The 18,244-nt window shown below is 43.3% G+C and overlaps 1 protein-coding gene across 8 annotated transcripts in view; it reads left to right on the top strand.

Moving 5' to 3' along the window:
- TNC (tenascin C) overlaps positions 1–18,244 on the top strand; it is a 46,344-nt gene that overhangs the window by 6,177 nt on the left and 21,923 nt on the right. For 6 of the 8 annotated variants that reach the window (XM_039350958.1, XM_039350959.1, XM_039350961.1 and 3 more), the window contains 8 exons: positions 8,949–9,518; positions 10,726–12,318; positions 12,638–12,901; positions 13,687–13,802; positions 13,897–14,053; positions 15,560–15,829; positions 16,810–16,995; positions 17,449–17,538. In XM_039350958.1, the coding sequence (XP_039206892.1) occupies positions 9,056–9,518; positions 10,726–12,318; positions 12,638–12,901; positions 13,687–13,802; positions 13,897–14,053; positions 15,560–15,829; positions 16,810–16,995; positions 17,449–17,538 (3,139 nt within the window). In that variant the 5' untranslated portion in view covers positions 8,949–9,055. Of the gene's footprint in view, positions 1–7,660; positions 9,519–10,725; positions 12,319–12,637; positions 12,902–13,686; positions 13,803–13,896; positions 14,054–15,559; positions 15,830–16,809; positions 16,996–17,448; positions 17,539–18,244 lie in introns of those variants that run through there. The other 2 variants (XM_039350964.1, XM_039350960.1) reach the window with 2 other exon arrangements.

Below are 18,244 nucleotides of genomic sequence, written 5' to 3'. Positions count from 1 at the left end.
ATTATTATTACTATCATTATCTTTGCACCCTGGCTGGGTGAATGGTTTATCCGTGCAAATGTGAGCTAGGACAAAGCTGGGCAGGATGAGTTGAAGGAAGGAAGAAGGAGGTCTATAATGTTTGGCTCAGCTTTTGAACTCTCCAGACGTGTGTGTTGTGCTTTCGTGGCAGACGGTGGATCCTATCTGCAGAACATCTCCATTCATTTTTTTTTCCCAAAGGACTTCTTAAAATGTGACGTTACGTGATACAGCTTTGCAGGGAGACTGTCCAATGCTGGGAAGAGTGGTGTACAAATAGGTGACAGCTGAATCCAGTAGGATTTGTCCTTGAGTGAATGTTTGTAGTTTTATCCCAAAGGTGCTTTCTTTCAGGAAGCAACTGGACTTTCTTGTTGTTCTTTGAAGGATGTTTCGCTTCCCATCCAAGGAGCTTCTTCAGCTCTGACTGGATGGTGGGGAAAGGAAGTATTTATACTCCTTGCAGACAGCTGGACATTTGCCTCCTTTAGAGAGTCGTTGAGGCCACTTGGAGGTTTACCTGTGTCTTCAGGGTCAGCTGAGTAGAGCAAATGTTTGTAGTCTTAAGTCTTTAGAATGGATGCCCACAACTAAACCATTTTAGGTGTGGTCCACTTTGGGAAAGGCCATATGTTTCTGTCTCCCTGAAGCCTGATAGTTACCTGTGCTTGCAGATATGTCAGGGAATGGTGTAGGGATAAGTTAAGTTAAGCTAAGCTCAGAATCTGTATCCTTCTAGAGTTCTCTGATTTCAACTCCCATAAGTGCCAGCCAATAGTCAAGACTGATGGGAGAGGTAATCCAACATCTGAGAATGTTCATCCCAAAGTGTATGGCCAATTCTCAGTCATTCAGGTCATAGTTGTATCAAAAGTGGTTACAACTGATGAAGCTTCCAGCATAGGAAGTGAAACTACTTCTTCTTCTTCTTCTTCTTCTTCTTCTTCTTCTTCTTCTTCTTCTTCTTCTTCTTCTTCTTCTTCTTCTTCTTCTTCTTCTTCTTCTTCTTCTTCTTTTCTTCTTCTTCTTCTTCTTCTTCTTCTTCTTCTTCTTCTTCTTCTTCTTCTTCTTCTTCTTCTTCTTCTTCTTCTTCTTCTTCTTCTTCTTCTTCCAGAAGGTTCTTGCAGAACCTAGTAGCAAAGTTGGGTGAATGTGCACATTTGATTACAACCCTCCCACATGTGGCAATATTTGCAGAAAAATTAGAACATCTTGGAGATTAAGATTAACATCATTGCTGTATCAAAGTTTTGGGTGGGCGTGGTCAGATGCTTAAGAGAAGAACAGCACTAGATGCAGCCCAGGTTGGTATAATCTAACAAATGCTTTCAGAGTGGCACTGTGAAGTATTGGATTGGAAAGGGCTGAAAAAGTCCACTCTAGAACCAGAAGGAAGAATATGTGATCCTTCTCATAGTTGAGAACTAGAACCTCCAGCATCTCCCATGGGATTTTCCATAAGGAGAAGTTGAACTTCAGTAAAATATGGAGGGCATCTAGGTGTCAATCACATCTGGTGTACAGAATCTGTAGAATTATAAACAAAATAGTTGGCTCACTTCTAGAACTGGAAGTTCTTTCCGATACAGTTTGAGTAGCAGTATGGTTAAGTAGCTTCCATGACGTTCTTGAGAAGGTTGAAGACATGGGAGAAAAAATAGAGGAGAAAGCATAGAAGTTAGAATCTGGGCTTATCAAGCAGTTCTGGAGATGTATATGCACAAGGAAGCATAGCAAGAGATAGGACTAACTTGAGTGAAGTGGGTTGACTTTCACCAGACCCCATTTATAGTCATCAAGATCAAATAGATTACCATATTTGGAATCCGGATGGAGTTATTCTTATTTGCCAGAGTTTTGTTTGTTGGTAAGTTCACGTTATATAGGTGCTTGCTTGACTCACAACTCAGGGCAACTTATCAATGAACAGCAATTGACTATTAAAAAAAACAGTCAGCAAATAATAAAAACAAAACATGAAAACATTAGGGCATGATGTGCCAGAAATAAATCATTCAAATGGACCAGACCACTCCCTATCTGGGGATAGAGCCAGTTTTTAAATGCCTTTTAAAAGACAGGCAGGGATGGGCCAATCACATCTCAGGGAGATAGGACATGTTTTTGCAAAGAGCAACAGAGAAGACCCATCCCTGGGGTTCTGCCAGATGCTTAAGTGATGGCAGCCAAAGCAAGCTGACCAGTGGTGGGATTCAAATCTGTGAACAACCGGTTCTCTGTGTGGATGCCGCTTCCAGAAGTAGTAGTAGTAATAGTAGTAGTAGTAGTAGTAGTAGTAGTTGTTCTTCTTCTTCTTCTTCTTCCTCTTCCTCTCCTTCTCCTCCTCCTCCTCCTCCTCCTCCTCCTCCTTCTCTCTCTCTCTCTCTCTCTCTCTCTCTCTCTCTCTCTCTCTCTCTCTCTCTCTCTCTCTCTGTGTGTGTGTGTGTGCGTTGTGTGTCTGTGTGTCTGTCTGTCTATCTGTCTGTCCAGGTCTTTCAGTTCACAAGTGGAAAGCACTATGAATTGAGGACAGTAAGGTTGAGAATTGTTCAGACAGAGCAAGCAAAGAATCTCATTAAGTTTCTCTTTAAGTTTTCTCTTGTCAACAGAAGAGAGAGAGAGAGGGAGAGAAGAGAGAGGAAGAGAGAAAAGAAGAGAGAAGAGAGAGAGGAAGAGAGAGTGTGTGTGAGAGAGAATAGTGTGGGGGGGAGAGACAGAGAGAGGAAGAGGAGAGAGAGAGAGAGAGAGAGAGAGAGAGAGAGAGAGAGAAGACCCTTTTTAATGTATTCAAAGAAACTTTCAGTCTGGCTGCTGCATTTTCTTCCTCTTAGACGCTCCTTGTCCAGGCTGAATTTGTTCCACATGTGGGAAAAATCAAACCTGGGCATCCATCCAAGAAATGGGAAATCTGCCCCCTCTTTCTCAAGTTTGATGTAAATAAGCAGAGAGCGGGGTGTTCCCTTTCCTCGACAAGGGGGTGTCTGTCTGGCTAATAAGATCTGCTGGGTAGATGCACAAGGAAAACCAGGCTCCCCCCCACACACAAACACACCCCCTAATTTGTTTTGTTAGAAAAGGAAAGAAAGCTCAATGTATCCTAAGCTGTTATGAAGAGTCCCACCCACCCATCCGTCTCATTAAAATTAAAATATACATTCTATTATGAAGGAACTCCACCTCTCTTTCTCATGAGAATGTTTCTTCCTTCATTAGAAAATCTTGCATTGCTTTTCTTAAACAAAAATAAAATAACACAGACACACACACATACAGAGAGAGAGATAGAGACAGACAGACAGACAGACAGACAGACAGACAGACAGACAGACAGCATCCAACTTGGGGAGGGGACAAGAGTTTAAAGTTCTCCTGTATTAATAGAGTTGACTTTATCCGTGCAGGATTATGGTATATCCTGATGGAGTGTCCACTTAAAGTTCGGCTCAAATCATCCGAACTATCCAGGTGGCCAATTGCTATTAGCAATATATATTTGCCAGTTAAGTCAGGCTAGATTGACAGGACACTGTTGTGGTGGTATTGTCTGCTGCAGGAAAGAAAGAAAGAAAGAAAGAAAGAAAGAAAGAAAGAAAGAAAGAAAGAAAGAAAGAAAGAAAGAAAGAAAGGAAGGAAGGAAGGAAGGAAGGAAGGAAGGAAGGAAGGAAGGAAGGAAGGAAGGGAGGATGAGAAAAAGAGAGAGATAGAAAGAAAGAGAAAGAAAGAAAGAAAGAAAGAAAGAAAGGAGAGAGAGAGGAAGAGAAGAGATGAGAAAGAGAGAGAGAGAAAGAAAGAAAGAAAGAAAGAAAGAAAGAAAGAAAGAAAGAAAGAAAGAAAGAAAGAAAGAAAGAAAGAAAGGAAAGAAAGAGACACAGAGGCTTGCATGTCGACACGGATTATATCACCATCTGATACATTATTAACAGTTCAAAATATAGACCAAGATATCTGGGGATGAAATGAGCGAAGAAAACCGGAGTGTATTGCACCGCGCCTTATCCTTTCTACATTGACCCTAGGGGGAAAAAAAAAAAACCTTGAACTACAAATATTCTCTTCTATTAATAGCATCTCTCCGTACTCTTCGCAATCTTCTCTCTGAGTCCTCCTCCTTCATAAAAACTGAAGACGAAAGAGCAACTAAGCTGGAAGGAACCCAGACCAAGCTGGGACTTTATAAACCCCACCAGTTAACATCGGTGGAGTCAGATGGAGTAAACGAAGAAATGTGATGAGGCAAAATGTGTTGGGGCCAATAGATGGATCCAAACCAAAATGCTTCAGCAGCAGAAGTCAGGTCTCCAGGGCTGTGGAATTAACGTTTTGCTTGTTACTCAGCATCAAAGGCTTTATTTTATATTTTTTGCCTCTCCGGTTTGTCAGTTGGCAAGCTGGAATGGATTCAGAGAAGCACTCTAGATAGGCGCAGCTCCAGCCAAGGACTGTAATGAAAGACTCAAAATAGAGCTGGGAGGGACCTTGGAGGTCGTCTAGTCCAGCCCCCTGCTCAAGCAGGAGACCCCAGACTATTTCAGACAGGGGGCTGTCCTTAAAAAGCCTCCAGAGATGAAGCACCCACAACTTCTGGTCCACTGGTTAATTGTCCTCACTTTTAGGAAGTTTCTCCTTAATTCCAGATTGCTTTTCTCCTCAATTAGTTTCCATCCATTGTTTCTTGTCTTGCCCTCTGGTGCTTTGGAGAATAAGTTGACCCCCCCCTTTTTCTTTGTGGAAGCCCCTCAGATACTGGCATACTATTATGTTCTTTTCTCTAGACTAGCCAAACCCAAATCCTGCAATCTTTCTTCATATATTTTAGTCTCCAGGCCTTTAATCATCTTAGTTACTCTTCTTTGTACTTTTTCCAAAGTCTTAACATCTTTTTTTGTAATCTGCCCACCTTCCTGCCTTCCTATTTCCCTCCCTCCCTCTCTTCCTTCATTTCTTTCTTTTTCTACTTCCTTTTTTCCTTCCTTCCTTCCTTCCTTCCTTCCTTCCTTCCTTCCTTCCTTCCTTCCTTCCTTCCTTCCTTCCTTCCTTCCTTCCTTGTCTTTCTGGGAGATATCTCTGAGGCTAAATTTGCCCTGGTGTCATTTGGTCTCCATCTCTCTTTTTTGTGGGTCAGAAGGAAATAAGTCCTTTCCATTTCTCCACCAAATGGCTGACTTTCCATTTCTCCTTCAAAAAGAAGGTAAAATCTTGATTTCACAAGTTCTGACAGAAATAGGTCAGTCGGCCATCAAATTGTGAGGCCTGAGGGAGCCATTAACATGAAGCCATTTAGGAAACATCTCAGTGGCCTCATAATAGCTGGGAAACGTAGTTCTCCTTCAAATTTTGAATACGTTAGGAGTAAGAATGGGAGATTTGAGTAGGGATGACGATTATTTAGCCAGAGGAGAAATTTCTCTTGAGGAGAAATTTATTCAGACCCTTTGGACACCTATCAAAGGGCAAACTGTACATTTCATGCAATAGGTATCTAAAAAAAACACAATTTCTGGTGCCAGATGGTTCTTTGGGGAAGGACAGACTAATTTACAACCACTCTTCTCAACTATATTTTGCACTGAACATCGGAGAGTACAATGCCATTTCCTTGTTGAGCACTTCCAACTGAATATCAAAGTGTGTTAATTATTCTCTTGAGTTGCAGTTAAGTGAAGGAGGATTTCATTGCCTGGGCACATTGCCAAAATGTCCCTCACTTTAGTTATTTTTCAAGGGAAAGCACAAAGTAGAATGAGGGTGGGTCTCCATGAGCTGCAGAAACAGTGACTGAGCCCCAAGAATGAACGCCACGTCACGTGACAGGTGAAAGCCAGGAAGCTGGAGAAAAGCGAGGGTGCTAGACCAGTCTGATAGCCAGTTTTAATTAAAGCAAGAAATTATTTTAAATGATGTTTGATATGGCGTGCCCTCTTTTCCAGTTACAAGTTGAATCGATACTGTCCACATGATCACTTCTGTCCCCTAATTCTTAATTCATTTGCAGATTAATAAGCGAACAGATTAATGTGATGTTTGGGGACTAAAATATTAAGATTCGTCCTTCTCTTCCCATCTGTCTTCTCCTTCTCCTTCTCCTCATGGTCTATCTTTACTTTCCCTTCCTTCTCCTTCTTTTAGGGCTTTATGCAAATCCAGCCCATTTGATTAATTTATGATTTAGCTTGAAGCAAGGAGTGATCATGCAACTTGTTTCTGTGTGCCCATAATACTGAGTTAACCTATCTATCTTCTCCTCCTTATTTATCTACTCCTCCTCATTCTCTATCTTCTCCTCTTTCCTCTTCTCCTTCTCCTTCTCTTAGTGCTTTGTGCAAACTCAGCCCACTTGATTAATTTATGATTTAGTGCTAATCAAGGAAACATGTTTCTCTGTGCTCATAACATTGAGTTGAGAAGATGCTTCTTGACATCCTATTAATCAAGCCCTGAAAACTGTTTTAGGGCGCCATTCCGTGACTTGGATAGGATGAAGAAAAAAATTCTCCAAATAGTAATGGATGCAATCACACGACTTAATCCCCTCTTTTCCAAACATATACTATCAAATCCTGCTAGAGTCACATTATGATTGGCCTATATCCATCCCGTTTCCCTATTTTCTGCATGGCCAAATATAGGCTTTCTATCTCTAATTAGCGGAGACTTGTTCCATTTCTCTTCCATGGGGAACAAACAGCAGACTGTGCCTCTGTTGACCCTATAAAAAAGCCACATGAGTTTTATACAGTAGAGCAGCCATTCAATAACAAAGAAGGTTTAATAGATTTTTTTTTAAAAAAAAAAGAAGAAAAAAGAAAAGAAATCTTTTTCCAGAAAAGCCTATTCTGAACTGAAGCTTGAGTATTTTTGGCAAAACCCTGAAAGGTCCTGGAAATGAACAGCAGTCTTATGTTTAAATTCTGCATTCATGGCTCTGATTTATTCGAGGGAGGAGAGGGAGAGAAAGAATTACAAGCTCTGTAAGTATGAAACAGAGGGCCTAGCAGTGTTGGCCCGATCCACTGTGAAGTCATTGCAAACAAAAAGAAAAAAATGAGATCCCAACTATGTGTAGCTTGGCAGCAGAACTTTCCAAAAACCTAAAGTTTTCAAAGTCATTGGTATTTGCCAGCGAGACATATGTCTTCCCTGAAGAAACTGAGGATGGAGTAGGAGTCCATGGGAAACTTGCTCACAGTGTCGTGGTGCTAAGAATGCTGATTTGAATTTCCGTCCTGAGCCATGTGCAAAGTTAATAGGGTGAACAGAGGCTCTTTCTGCCTCTTTTGGGTGACCGAGAAGAACTAAGAGTGACATGATAGTCTTCAAAGAAAGCAACAGAGACGATGAAGAGTCTGGAGATTAGATAGCATAACGAACAATTTAGGGAACTGGGCATGTTTAGCCCAATGAAGAGTAGGGCTGACATGATAGCAGTCTTCCAGTATCTGAGGGGCTATCACAGAGAGAAAGGGGTCAATCTATTCTCCAAAGTGCCAGAGAGCAAGACCAGAAGCAATGGATGGAAGCTTATCAAGGAGGGAAGCAACCTAGAACTAAGGAGAAACTTCCTGACAGTGAGGACAATTAACCAGTGGAATGGCTTGTGGCTGCTCCATCACTGGAGGTTTTCAAGAAGAGACTGGACAGCTATTTGTCTGGAATGCTGTAGGGTCTCCTGCCTGAGCAGGGGGTTGGACTAGATGACCTCCACGGTCCTTTTCAACTCTGTTATTCTGATGTTCTGATGTAGATGAGTGTGGGTAAAGCCTGGGAGGCCAATTAGCAGATACAGACGATCTAACGGTGATGGTGTTTATCCAGAATCACAAATACCCAGGTTCTGTCGCAGAATCCAGGTTGGGCTGAGAAGAACTGAGCCACGGCTATAAAATTGGCAGGAAAAAAAAGCTAGGTCAGCTGTCTTCAGCTCTTGGAATAAATTGCTCTAACCATTCATCTCAGCCTGATGAGACATATGCTCTCAGCATGAGCAAACTGAACGCTCCCAGGTTGAGAAGAACATGAGGAGAAGCAGTTGAGCTGATGATCAGCTACCATCAACGAGCCCTGACTGAAGGACAAATTCTGAAAAAAAATTCGGCATCCCATGCTGAGTTTCCAAAGAGCAGCCAGCCGGAAGCAAGAGAAATAAATTTAAATTAAAAAGTCATTTCTCTCTTACTTTCCAGGAGTCTTTTCCAGTGGCCTATTTCCTCCGCTTGAGTTCCATTTTTAGAACAGGACCAGCTCTTTCTTCTTTTACTCCAGTGAGGACCTGCTGGTTCCAATCTACAGGTTTTTATTTAAAATAAGAGCCGTCTGGAGCATTTTTTTTTTTTAAATTGGGAAAGGTTCCTGGAAACTGCAAGGAGATGAGATGAGAGAGATTATCCGGGCGAGGAAATAAAAACCTGCCAGTTAGAGAATGTTGAATTTTATCGCTCTTTTCCTTTCAGATTGTCTCTCTCTGTGTGCATCCCCGCTTTATTTGGGTCTCGAAGAATGAAAATCAATCCAGTCTTGTAAAATCACAATAAAAACTTTATTTACCATAGGAACTAGCTAGGAACTGTCTCGTAAAAGAGAAAGTGTTTGTTTTATTGGGTGCCAGTTTCTGTGCTGGCACAGGAAGCAACATCCTTCTTCAGTTTGGGTTCCATTTTCCAACTTTTGCACAGCCAAGTCATTCATCCCTAATTTATTTGCTATCATTTCCTGATTTCAGCTGAATGTTCTGGCGATGGCTTGACATAGCAAAGGAAAGTGCTGCCTTTTTTTTCCCCCACCTCTTTTCATTACGGTCTCCGAGCTTGCATTGTGTTGCAAACTTGATCACTTCCCAATTCAGTGCTGATCCCTTCCTGCAGGTCATTCCAGTGTGGGGGTATTGATTTCACAGCAAATTAATTGAGTCTATCTCATGTTAACTCTTGCAGAACCAAAAGCAGAGGCAGACTTGAAGCTCTGAGTTGCATCTGAGTGGAGTCTCTTCTTTCCAACATAAAAACAGCTGTTTGTCTACAAAGCTCTGAAGGAACTGAGAATGGGCCTCTCTGTGTGGGTCGTGGCCTTGGTGGCCATCTTTTTGTTCCATCAAGATGCTAGCGGTGGACTCATCAACAGAATTATTCGGCAGAAGAGGGAGACAGGAATCAACGTGACGCTGCCGGAGGATAACCATCCTGTGGTCTTCAACCATGTCTACAATATCAATGTCCCCGTAGGCTCCCTTTGCTCCGTGGACTTGGACGCTCCCAGCGGAGACTCGGAATTCAAACTTCCATCCGAGCCAGGCAAACACTATCAGGAGCACACGCTGAATGAAGAAAATCAGATTGTGTTCACACACCGGATCAATATTCCACGGCGGGCTTGCGGTTGTGCAGCTGCCCCTGATATCAAGGACCTACTAAGCCGACTTGAAGAATTGGAAGAACTGGTATCTTCTCTGCAGGAACAGTGCGGCAGTGCGTCAGGATGCTGTTCCAGTGCTCAAACAGCAAAAGGTAAGTTAGGGGAATTCAGAAGCAAGGTGGAATGGAATAAAAGAGAAGGACTAGAATTCTCAAACAAAAAAATTGAAGAACTAGACTTCCTAAACAAAGAAATAGAAGAACTAGAATTCCCAAACAAAGAAATAGAAGAACTGGAATTCCCAAAGACATAGAAGAACTAGAATTCCCAAACAAAGAAATAGAAGAACTAGACTTCCCAAGCAAAGAAATAGAAGAACTAGAATTCCTAAACAGGAGTATTTCTCTTTTGAACCTTTTGTGGTAGACCACATTTTGTTCATGTCCCATTTGTATTTAAATTCCGTCCCTCCATTACTTTCAAGGATGAGAAATAAATAAATAATTTGATTTCCCCCCCCACAAGGCAAAGGACATTAAAAATATGAGGCAAGTCTAGAACATTCTGTTTCAGGACCCTGGACAGCACTACAGGTATTGGCCTGGAGGTTCCTGACTGACATTCAGTACCATGGTTAGCAACTCTATGGCTAAGTTATGTAGAGCTTAGAACACATACTGACCCAGTGATTGTACTATTCAGATCTGGTAGAAAACCAATGTCTTGTAAAAAGGAGGAGGGGTCATTTGTAATCCCATCTGGATTCACCCATATAAAAAATAAAATATGACCAACTAACTAGAGCTTCAGTAAGTTCTCCATAACCCCATTGCCTTATGGGAAAGAATTCCATTAACAGTACGTTGATATTTGCATCCGCAGCATGTTCATTTTTTTCTTTCCCTTCATTGTTATCGTTGTTATGTTTATATTCTGCTTTGTCTTTTCAAGCAAAAGATAATTTTCATGAGGAATTGTATTCCATCCTTCCAAGGTCGGTAAAATGAGGACCCAGATTGTTGCGGACAATATGTTGACTCTGTAAACACTTAGAGAGGACTGTAAAGCATTGTGAGTCGATATATAAGTCAGGTTCTATTGCTATTGCTGTAGTTGATCAGATATTGCATTAGGAGCCATGGTGGTGCAGTGGTTAGAATGCAGTATGGCAGGCTAAACTCTGCCCACAGCCTGGAATTCAATACTCAATGGCTCAAGGTTGACTCAGCCTTCCATCCTTCTGAGGTCGGTAAAATGAGGACCCAGATTGTTGGGGGCAAATATGCTGACTTTGTAAACCACTTAGGGAGGGCTGTAAAATATTGTGAACCTGTATATAAGTCTATTTTATTTGAACAGGTATTATTGAAGCTACACCCTATTGCAGCGGACGAGGAAACTACAGCAATGATGTTTGTGGCTGCATCTGCGAACAGGGCTGGAAAGGACCAAATTGCTCAGAGCCAGAATGCCCACAGAACTGCAATGAGAGGGGCCAGTGCATCAATGGCCAGTGTATTTGTGACTATGGTTACGCCGGTTATGATTGTGGGGAGCTGGCTTGTCCTGGGGACTGCAATGATCAAGGCAGATGTGTCAATGGAAAATGTGTGTGCTTTGATGGTTACGCTGGGGATGACTGTAGCCTTGAGGTCTGCTTGGTGCCCTGTAGTGAGTATGGCAAGTGTGTGAATGGACAATGTATCTGCATGGAAGGTTTCACTGGGGTAGACTGCAGCCAGACCCTTTGCCTTAACAACTGCAATAATCTGGGGCGCTGTGTGGAAGAAGAGTGTGTGTGTGATGACGGATACACGGGTGAGGACTGCAGTGAGCTCATTTGCCCCAACGATTGCTATGACCGGGGTCGTTGCATCAACGGCACCTGCTACTGTGAAACTGGGTTCACTGGTGAGGACTGTGGGGACCTGGCCTGTCCAAATGATTGCCACCATAATGGACACTGTGAGAATGGTGTGTGTGTGTGTGATGAAGGATTCACCGGAGATGACTGTTCTCTACGGAGGTGTCCCAACGACTGTCACAAACAGGGACGCTGTGTCAATGGGCAATGTGTGTGCAATGAAGGCTTCTTGGGACTAGACTGTGGAGAAGTGAGGTGTCTCAATGACTGCCACAACCAGGGGCAGTGTGTGAATGGCCAGTGTGTGTGTGACGAAGCCTTCATGGGGGAAGATTGCAGTGAACTAAGATGCCCCAAGGATTGCAACAATCATGGCCAGTGTGTTCGTGGGAAATGTCAGTGCGATAAGGATTACATGGGGGAGGATTGTGGAGATCTGAGATGCCTCCATGACTGCCACAACCGTGGTCAGTGCATCAAAGGGCAGTGTGTATGCAATGAAGGCTTTGTGGGTGAGGACTGCAGCCAGCGCAGGTGTCCCAACGATTGCCACAAGCGGGGGAAATGTGTGAATGGCCAGTGTGTATGTGAAGAAGCTTTCACTGGGCTTGATTGCAACGAACTACGGTGCCCCAATGACTGCAACAACCACGGACGCTGTGTTGATGGGCAATGCATTTGTGATGAAGGCTACACAGCTGAAGACTGCTCAGAACTGACTTGTCCCCAGGACTGCAACCGTCGCGGACGCTGTGTCAATGGAGTCTGTGAATGTAATGAAGGCTTCCTTGGGGAGGACTGTGGGGACCTAGCTTGCATCAACAATTGCAGCAACCAAGGCCGTTGTCTGAACGGACAGTGTGTATGCGATGAGGGCTTCACCGGTGTAGACTGTGCTCAACGGAAATGCCCCGACGACTGCAACAATAGAGGGCAATGCACTAATGGCGTGTGTCTGTGTGATGAAGGATATGAAGGGCCTGCTTGTGATGAACAGTCCTGCCCCAACAATTGCAATGATCTCGGTCGCTGTGTAGCTGGGCGATGTGTCTGTGAAGAAGGATTTATAGGTGCCGACTGTTCAGATGGTAAGTTGTACCAAATCACAGAATTGAAAGGGCACATGGAGAATCTAGAGGTGAATCCCTTGTGCAATTCCTATAATCTTCACCTTGAGGAGAATGGCAGTTGTAGACAATTACATCACTTTGGGGATAAGAGGGTTCTTTCAAACGATTACTCTACATATATAGCTTCAAGGAGTAGATTCCATAATTTGTTGCTGGGCATGTAGATCAGACTTTCGTAAGACAAATTTGGGGTTTGGTTCTACAAAGACAAATCTCTTTGCTTCTTGGACTTCTTCGATCACTTTTTTTCTTCTTCTTCTTTAAATCTTCATGACAGTATCTCCTCCAAAGGATTTGTTGATTACGGAAGTGACAGATAAGACCATTAACCTGGAATGGGCAAATGAAAATATTGTCAATGAGTATCTCATCAGCTACATTCCGACCAGCACTGGTGGCTTAGAACTTCATTTCCGGGTACCTGGAAATAAAACATCAGCCACCATTCAGGAGCTGGAACCTGGCGTGGAATATTTCATCCGTGTTTTTGCCATCCTAAGGAACAAAAAAAGCATCCCAATTAATGCCCGGATTGCTACTTGTAAGTACTTTAAAGGCCAAGTGAGTAATTTATGCTGTTAAATTAGGTATAATTATGGAAATCTATGCTATGTCAGTTAGCCTGTAAGTTTTGTGTTGCCTGAAGTAACTGGTGATAAAGGAGGCTGAGAAGCTCAAAAATTGACATCCAACACAAGCTAGGCCTACACTGTCTCCAAGTTGGGGGTATGGTTCATAGTGACCATCTTCACCTTATTTAATGTAACCGTGATTTACCAAATGACCCCAATTATAACAGAATAACAGAGTTGGAAGGGATCTTGGGAATCTTCTAGACCAACCCCCTGCTCAAGCAGGAGACCCAGGGGTAGGGAACCTTGGCTCTTTTATGACTTGTGGACTTCAATACCCAAAATTTCTGAACCAGCCATGCTGACTCAGGAATTCTGGGAGTTGAAGTCCACAAGCCCTATACCATTCCAGACAAATGGTTGTCCAGTCTCTTCTTAAAAACCTCCAGTTATGGAGCACCCACAATTTCTGGAAGGAAGCCCTTCCTCTGGTTAATTGTCCTCATTGTTAGGAAGTTTCTCCTAATTCCAGGTTGCTTCTCTCCTTGATTAGTTTCCATCCACGGCTTCTTATCCTACCTTCTGGTCCTTTGAAGAATAAGTTGACCCCCCTCTTCTTTGTGGCAGCCCCTCAAATATTGAAAGACTGCTGTCGTGTCATCCTAGTCCTTCTTTTCATTAAACTAGACATACGAAAGGGTGAAGATATAAAAATCATGGTGTTGACATGGTCTTCTTTGCTTCTGGTTTTCAGACTTGCCTGCCCCCGATGGCTTGAAGTTCAAATCCGTTAAAGAGACGTCCGTGGAAGTTGAATGGGATCCCTTTAATTTCCCTTTCCATGGGTGGGAGATCATCTTTAGAAGCATGGTAAGAAAGTTTTCGCCTAGGAAGCTTGCCATGGGATCCTGCTTTCCTTTCTGGCTACCTTCTTATTTGCTCATCGCAATGGTTTGCGTTGCAGAAAGAGGAAGACAATGGGGCCATCCGAAGCAGTCTGAAGAGCCCTCAGACTTCATACCTACAACACGGTCTTGCACCAGGACAGCAGTATAACGTATCTCTGGTTGCCGTGAAGAATCAGACCCGAGGACCTGCTGTGTCAAGGATTGTGACCACTAGTAAGTAGCCATTGAAGTATGTCAACCAAGAGATTGAGAGAAAGACCATAGCTTCTTCTTTTGCTCGTCGTGATTGTCGGAGATCATCCTTGCAAGCGTCCCTTGAGGGCTTTTAATCAAGTCAAGGAGGGCTTTTTTTAGGATGATTAGGAGAGCCAGGAGATGGGACAATGCATCTTTCCTAGGAAGGTAGTTCCTGATTTGGATTGAGATAATGGATCAGATCAGATTCCACCATTTACATCCACTCCAAAATGAGTTTGGACATTACTGTTCAAAACACTGCATGGGGGCAATTTACTATTTTTTAATTGATTCAGGAGAACCCTTTTGTGTCCGAAAAAAGACAGGGAAGAGATTGAAGCCTAGGAAACGGGCCCCTCATAGCCAACAGGAGTGCTGATCTACCACCAGCTTATCAAGTACTTAGGAGCCCAGGACTTGGCAGCAAAAGGAAACAGCCGATAGCCTACCATCAACACACCAATCATTCAATAGGAAGCTACACTCAACCAGGTGCCCCCAAAAATGCTCAGAATAGAGAGAAGTTCCTTGAAGATGGGCTCCAGCATGAGTCCTAAAGCTCAGAAAAATAAACCTCTGGTCCCAGGGACCACCGACCCAGATTGGATCCCGCAATTTTTGTGCCTGCCTGGTAGATCTTCTTATCAATTCAGAGCTGTTCAGTTCAATTCTGCCCTAGAAGCTGACATTCTGAGCCAATACGGAGAGCCAAATCATTTCAAATTGGTTTGACATCTGCAAAAGCCTCATTTTCTTTGTAGTTTAGACCTAGGGGAGTGTGTAATTTGAAGGAGAAAAGACTCTGATTGTTAAAAAGGAAAGAGAAGAACACCTGAGGGGGAAAAAGGTAGAGGAGAGTTCTTCAGAGTGGTCAATAGTGAGCTCAAGGGTCAATGGGACTATCCAAATGTCAACTGTCCAGCTGGCAAATTCAACACTGAAGAACCTCTATGGCCTTGAGGTGCCCCTAAGAGATCAGTTATACACACACAGGCACTGAAGAAGTCAAATCAACTCTACTTTTCTCACACAAAATTCTGGTTAGTTAACAATAGCTTTCCATAAACCCCACCCACCATGTGTTCACGTTGCCCAATCACATTCTCTCTGTTTGTTATGGGAACGGTCCATTTCTGCGTCAGACACCTGCTTTGGATGACCTTGGGTCTCAAGGTCCATGGATGGCTTCTTGAAACCCCCGTTCCTTTCCCATATTCCCCCTCCCCCCTGTTTCTAGGTTGAGCAGCGACAGAGGTTAGCGAGCCTCTTAGAAGCTCAATCTTGACATGAAGGAGCCAATGAGTTGAAGAGTTTGGGGACTCCTGATGTAAAGGAGAACTTACTCAAAATGGATTTGCTTTAAGGAAATCTTGCTCCACTGCACAGCCCTTTTCCAATTCTTCTTCTTTTTTTTTAATGATGAGGTTGTTCTGTATTCAGGTACATTAAATCTTTGCCTTGTCTTGTTTATTTTCTCCCAAGAACTGGATGCCCCCAGCCAGATTGAATCAAAGGATGTTACAGACACAACCGTCCTCATAACCTGGTTCAGACCCTTAGCTGAGATCGACGGACTTGAGCTGACTTATGGGCCCAAGGATACCCCAGGGGACCGCACCTCCATTGACCTGTCCGAAGATGAAAGCCAGTATTCCATTGGAAATCTGAAGCCTCACACTGAATATGAAGTGATCCTCGTGTCTCGGCGTGGAATTATGGCAAGTGATCCCATCACTGAAACTTTTGTCACAGGTATGAAATGTTTTTGTTTTTGCTTTGCTTTTTAGTACGGTTCTGCCATGCTCCAATTCACTAGCTTTTAGACTTTGAGGAACTGGTTTATGGAGATGACTATTAAAAATCTGGAAATCTGATATTCATTTTAGGTTAGGAATCTGCAATCCCCGGTCTGTGGACCAGCACCGGTCTGTGGCATGTCAGAAACTGGTCTGCACAAACAAGCGAAGCCTCATCCATGGGATGCAGGCAGCACATGAAACCATGCCTACATGTCTTTATGAGATCTGAAATAATTCTTGCTTTAATTGTTTCTAAGGATGTTCCCAATCTAGCTCTGATATTGGGGGGGGGGGGTAAAGAATTCAGGATATCCATAAAAAGGTAAAGTTTTCCCCTGTCCAGTCATGTCTAACTCTAAGGGGGGGGGTGCTCATCTCATTTTCCTAGCCAAGGGACGCAACGTTGTCCAAAGATGCGTCCATGATGATGTGGCTGGCATAACTATATGCCAAGGTGCATGGAACGCTGTTCCCTTCCCACTGAAGTGGTACCTATTGATCTACTCACATTTGCATGTTTTTGAACTGCTCGGAAGGCAAAACCTTCCAGTCCAATCTGATTGACCCAGATTGGATCCTGCAACATTATCCTGGGACACGTAGATTCGTCTTCATTCAGAAGATGATTTTGACGGCCATAAGCAAGCGCCATTCCCAAGACAATAAGGAGTAAAATACTTTCTTAAGTCCAGGACATCCAGATAACGTTCAGAAGACATTGAGGCAGAGACCTTTTCCTGTTCACTGAACTATAAGAAGCACCATCAGACTTGCAAGAATTCTGTGATTCTAACCAGCCTCAATAAAAGTCATTTTAGCTTTCCTGTGGAGTTTATTTCACGGTTTGGTCGGCCTGTTGGGGCTGACCTATTACTCATCTGTGTCCCTCATGTTGACATAGAACATTAGATTTCTTTCTCTCCTTCTTCCCAGATCTGGATGCTCCCCAAAATCTCAGACGCATTTCTCAGACAGACCACACCATCACCCTGGAGTGGAAAAACAGTCCGACGATGCCAGATCTTTACAGAATCAAATACGCACCCCTCGCTGGTGGAGATCACGCTGAGGTCACAGTGCCCAGAAGCACCCAGGGCACCTCCAAAGTTACACTCTCTGGTAGGGCCTCGGGAAGTCCCTGAAGTTATTGCCCAACAGACGTCGATCTAAATTCATTCATGATTTTGAGGGCTGGCAATTGAATGCTCTTTCTTTGATCCCAGGATGGAATGTTCCTTTAGCAGTCTATCCATACAATGAGATCAAAAGGAGATTATCTCTTTTTTTTGTGAGAAGCATACATTGACCCAACCACAATATTAGGTCTTCTTTGGGAGTGGTGTCCCACTTTTTGGGAAAGATTTCCCAAGGGAACTATCCCTATCAGGAGTGTTGTGTACTATCTTTGGTGTTCATTTTCATATAGTTATTTCTCCTGCTTTAAACTTATTTTCAATCCAGGTGCTATTAGACTTGTTCTATTTTGTTTTGGGGTTCTGGTACTTTGGGATACTTTGGGACAATGAATGATTATTTCTGAGAAGCAATATTAATAATTATTCATTCTTTAAGGCCTGAGACCGGGAACAGAATATGGCATTGGGGTAACCTCAGTGAAAGAGGACAAAGAGAGCGTTCCTTCCACCATCAATGCTGGAACCGGTAAGAAATATTCCTTCATTAAATAGGGAGGAAGAGAGGAACCTCTTGTGAAGGACTCTGAGGCTTAGGACAATTTATTGACTCTAGTTAAGCAAGCTAAAGTAGACTTTGCCTGGACTGTAACCAGTTTTAGGCACCAAAAGGTGCCCAAAAGGTCTGTGATACGGGGTCAAAAATTGGCAAAAAGGGTGGCTTTAGATGTAATTAAGCATGGCACTGATGATGTTACCTAGTTGGGTAATGAAATGTCTGCAAGAAAACCACCAAGTTCAGAAAGCACCAAGGACCACCCAATCCTCCTCCTCCTCCTCCTCCTCCTCCTCCTCCTCCTCCTCCCTCCACTCCACAAACCCCCTTCCCTTCTAGCACTGATGACACTACCTAGTTGGGTAATGAAATATCTGCAAGAAAGCCATCAAGTTCAGAGAACATCAAGGACTCCACAGTCCTCCTCCTCCTCCTCTTCCTCCTCTTTGCAAACCCCACCTCCTTCTAGCACTGGTGATGCTACCTAGTTGGGTAATGAAATGTCTGCAAGAAAACCATCAAGTTCAGAGAACACCAAGGACCGCACAGTTCAACCTTTAGCTACAAATATTCTCTTCTTTTGACAGTGTGTCTTTCTTTTCCTTAGCCAGTCCAGACCTAGGTTCTAAGAACCTGAACAAAAGAATTCTAAACTTCCACTTCCCAGCTTATCCCTTTG

Source organism: Crotalus tigris, unplaced genomic scaffold, assembly GCF_016545835.1.
Source record: "Crotalus tigris isolate CLP2741 ecotype Arizona unplaced genomic scaffold, ASM1654583v1 scf7180000018366.374532, whole genome shotgun sequence".
NCBI classification, from domain to species: domain Eukaryota; kingdom Metazoa; phylum Chordata; class Lepidosauria; order Squamata; family Viperidae; genus Crotalus; species Crotalus tigris.
This window is presented reverse-complemented; position numbering and strand designations above follow the sequence as displayed.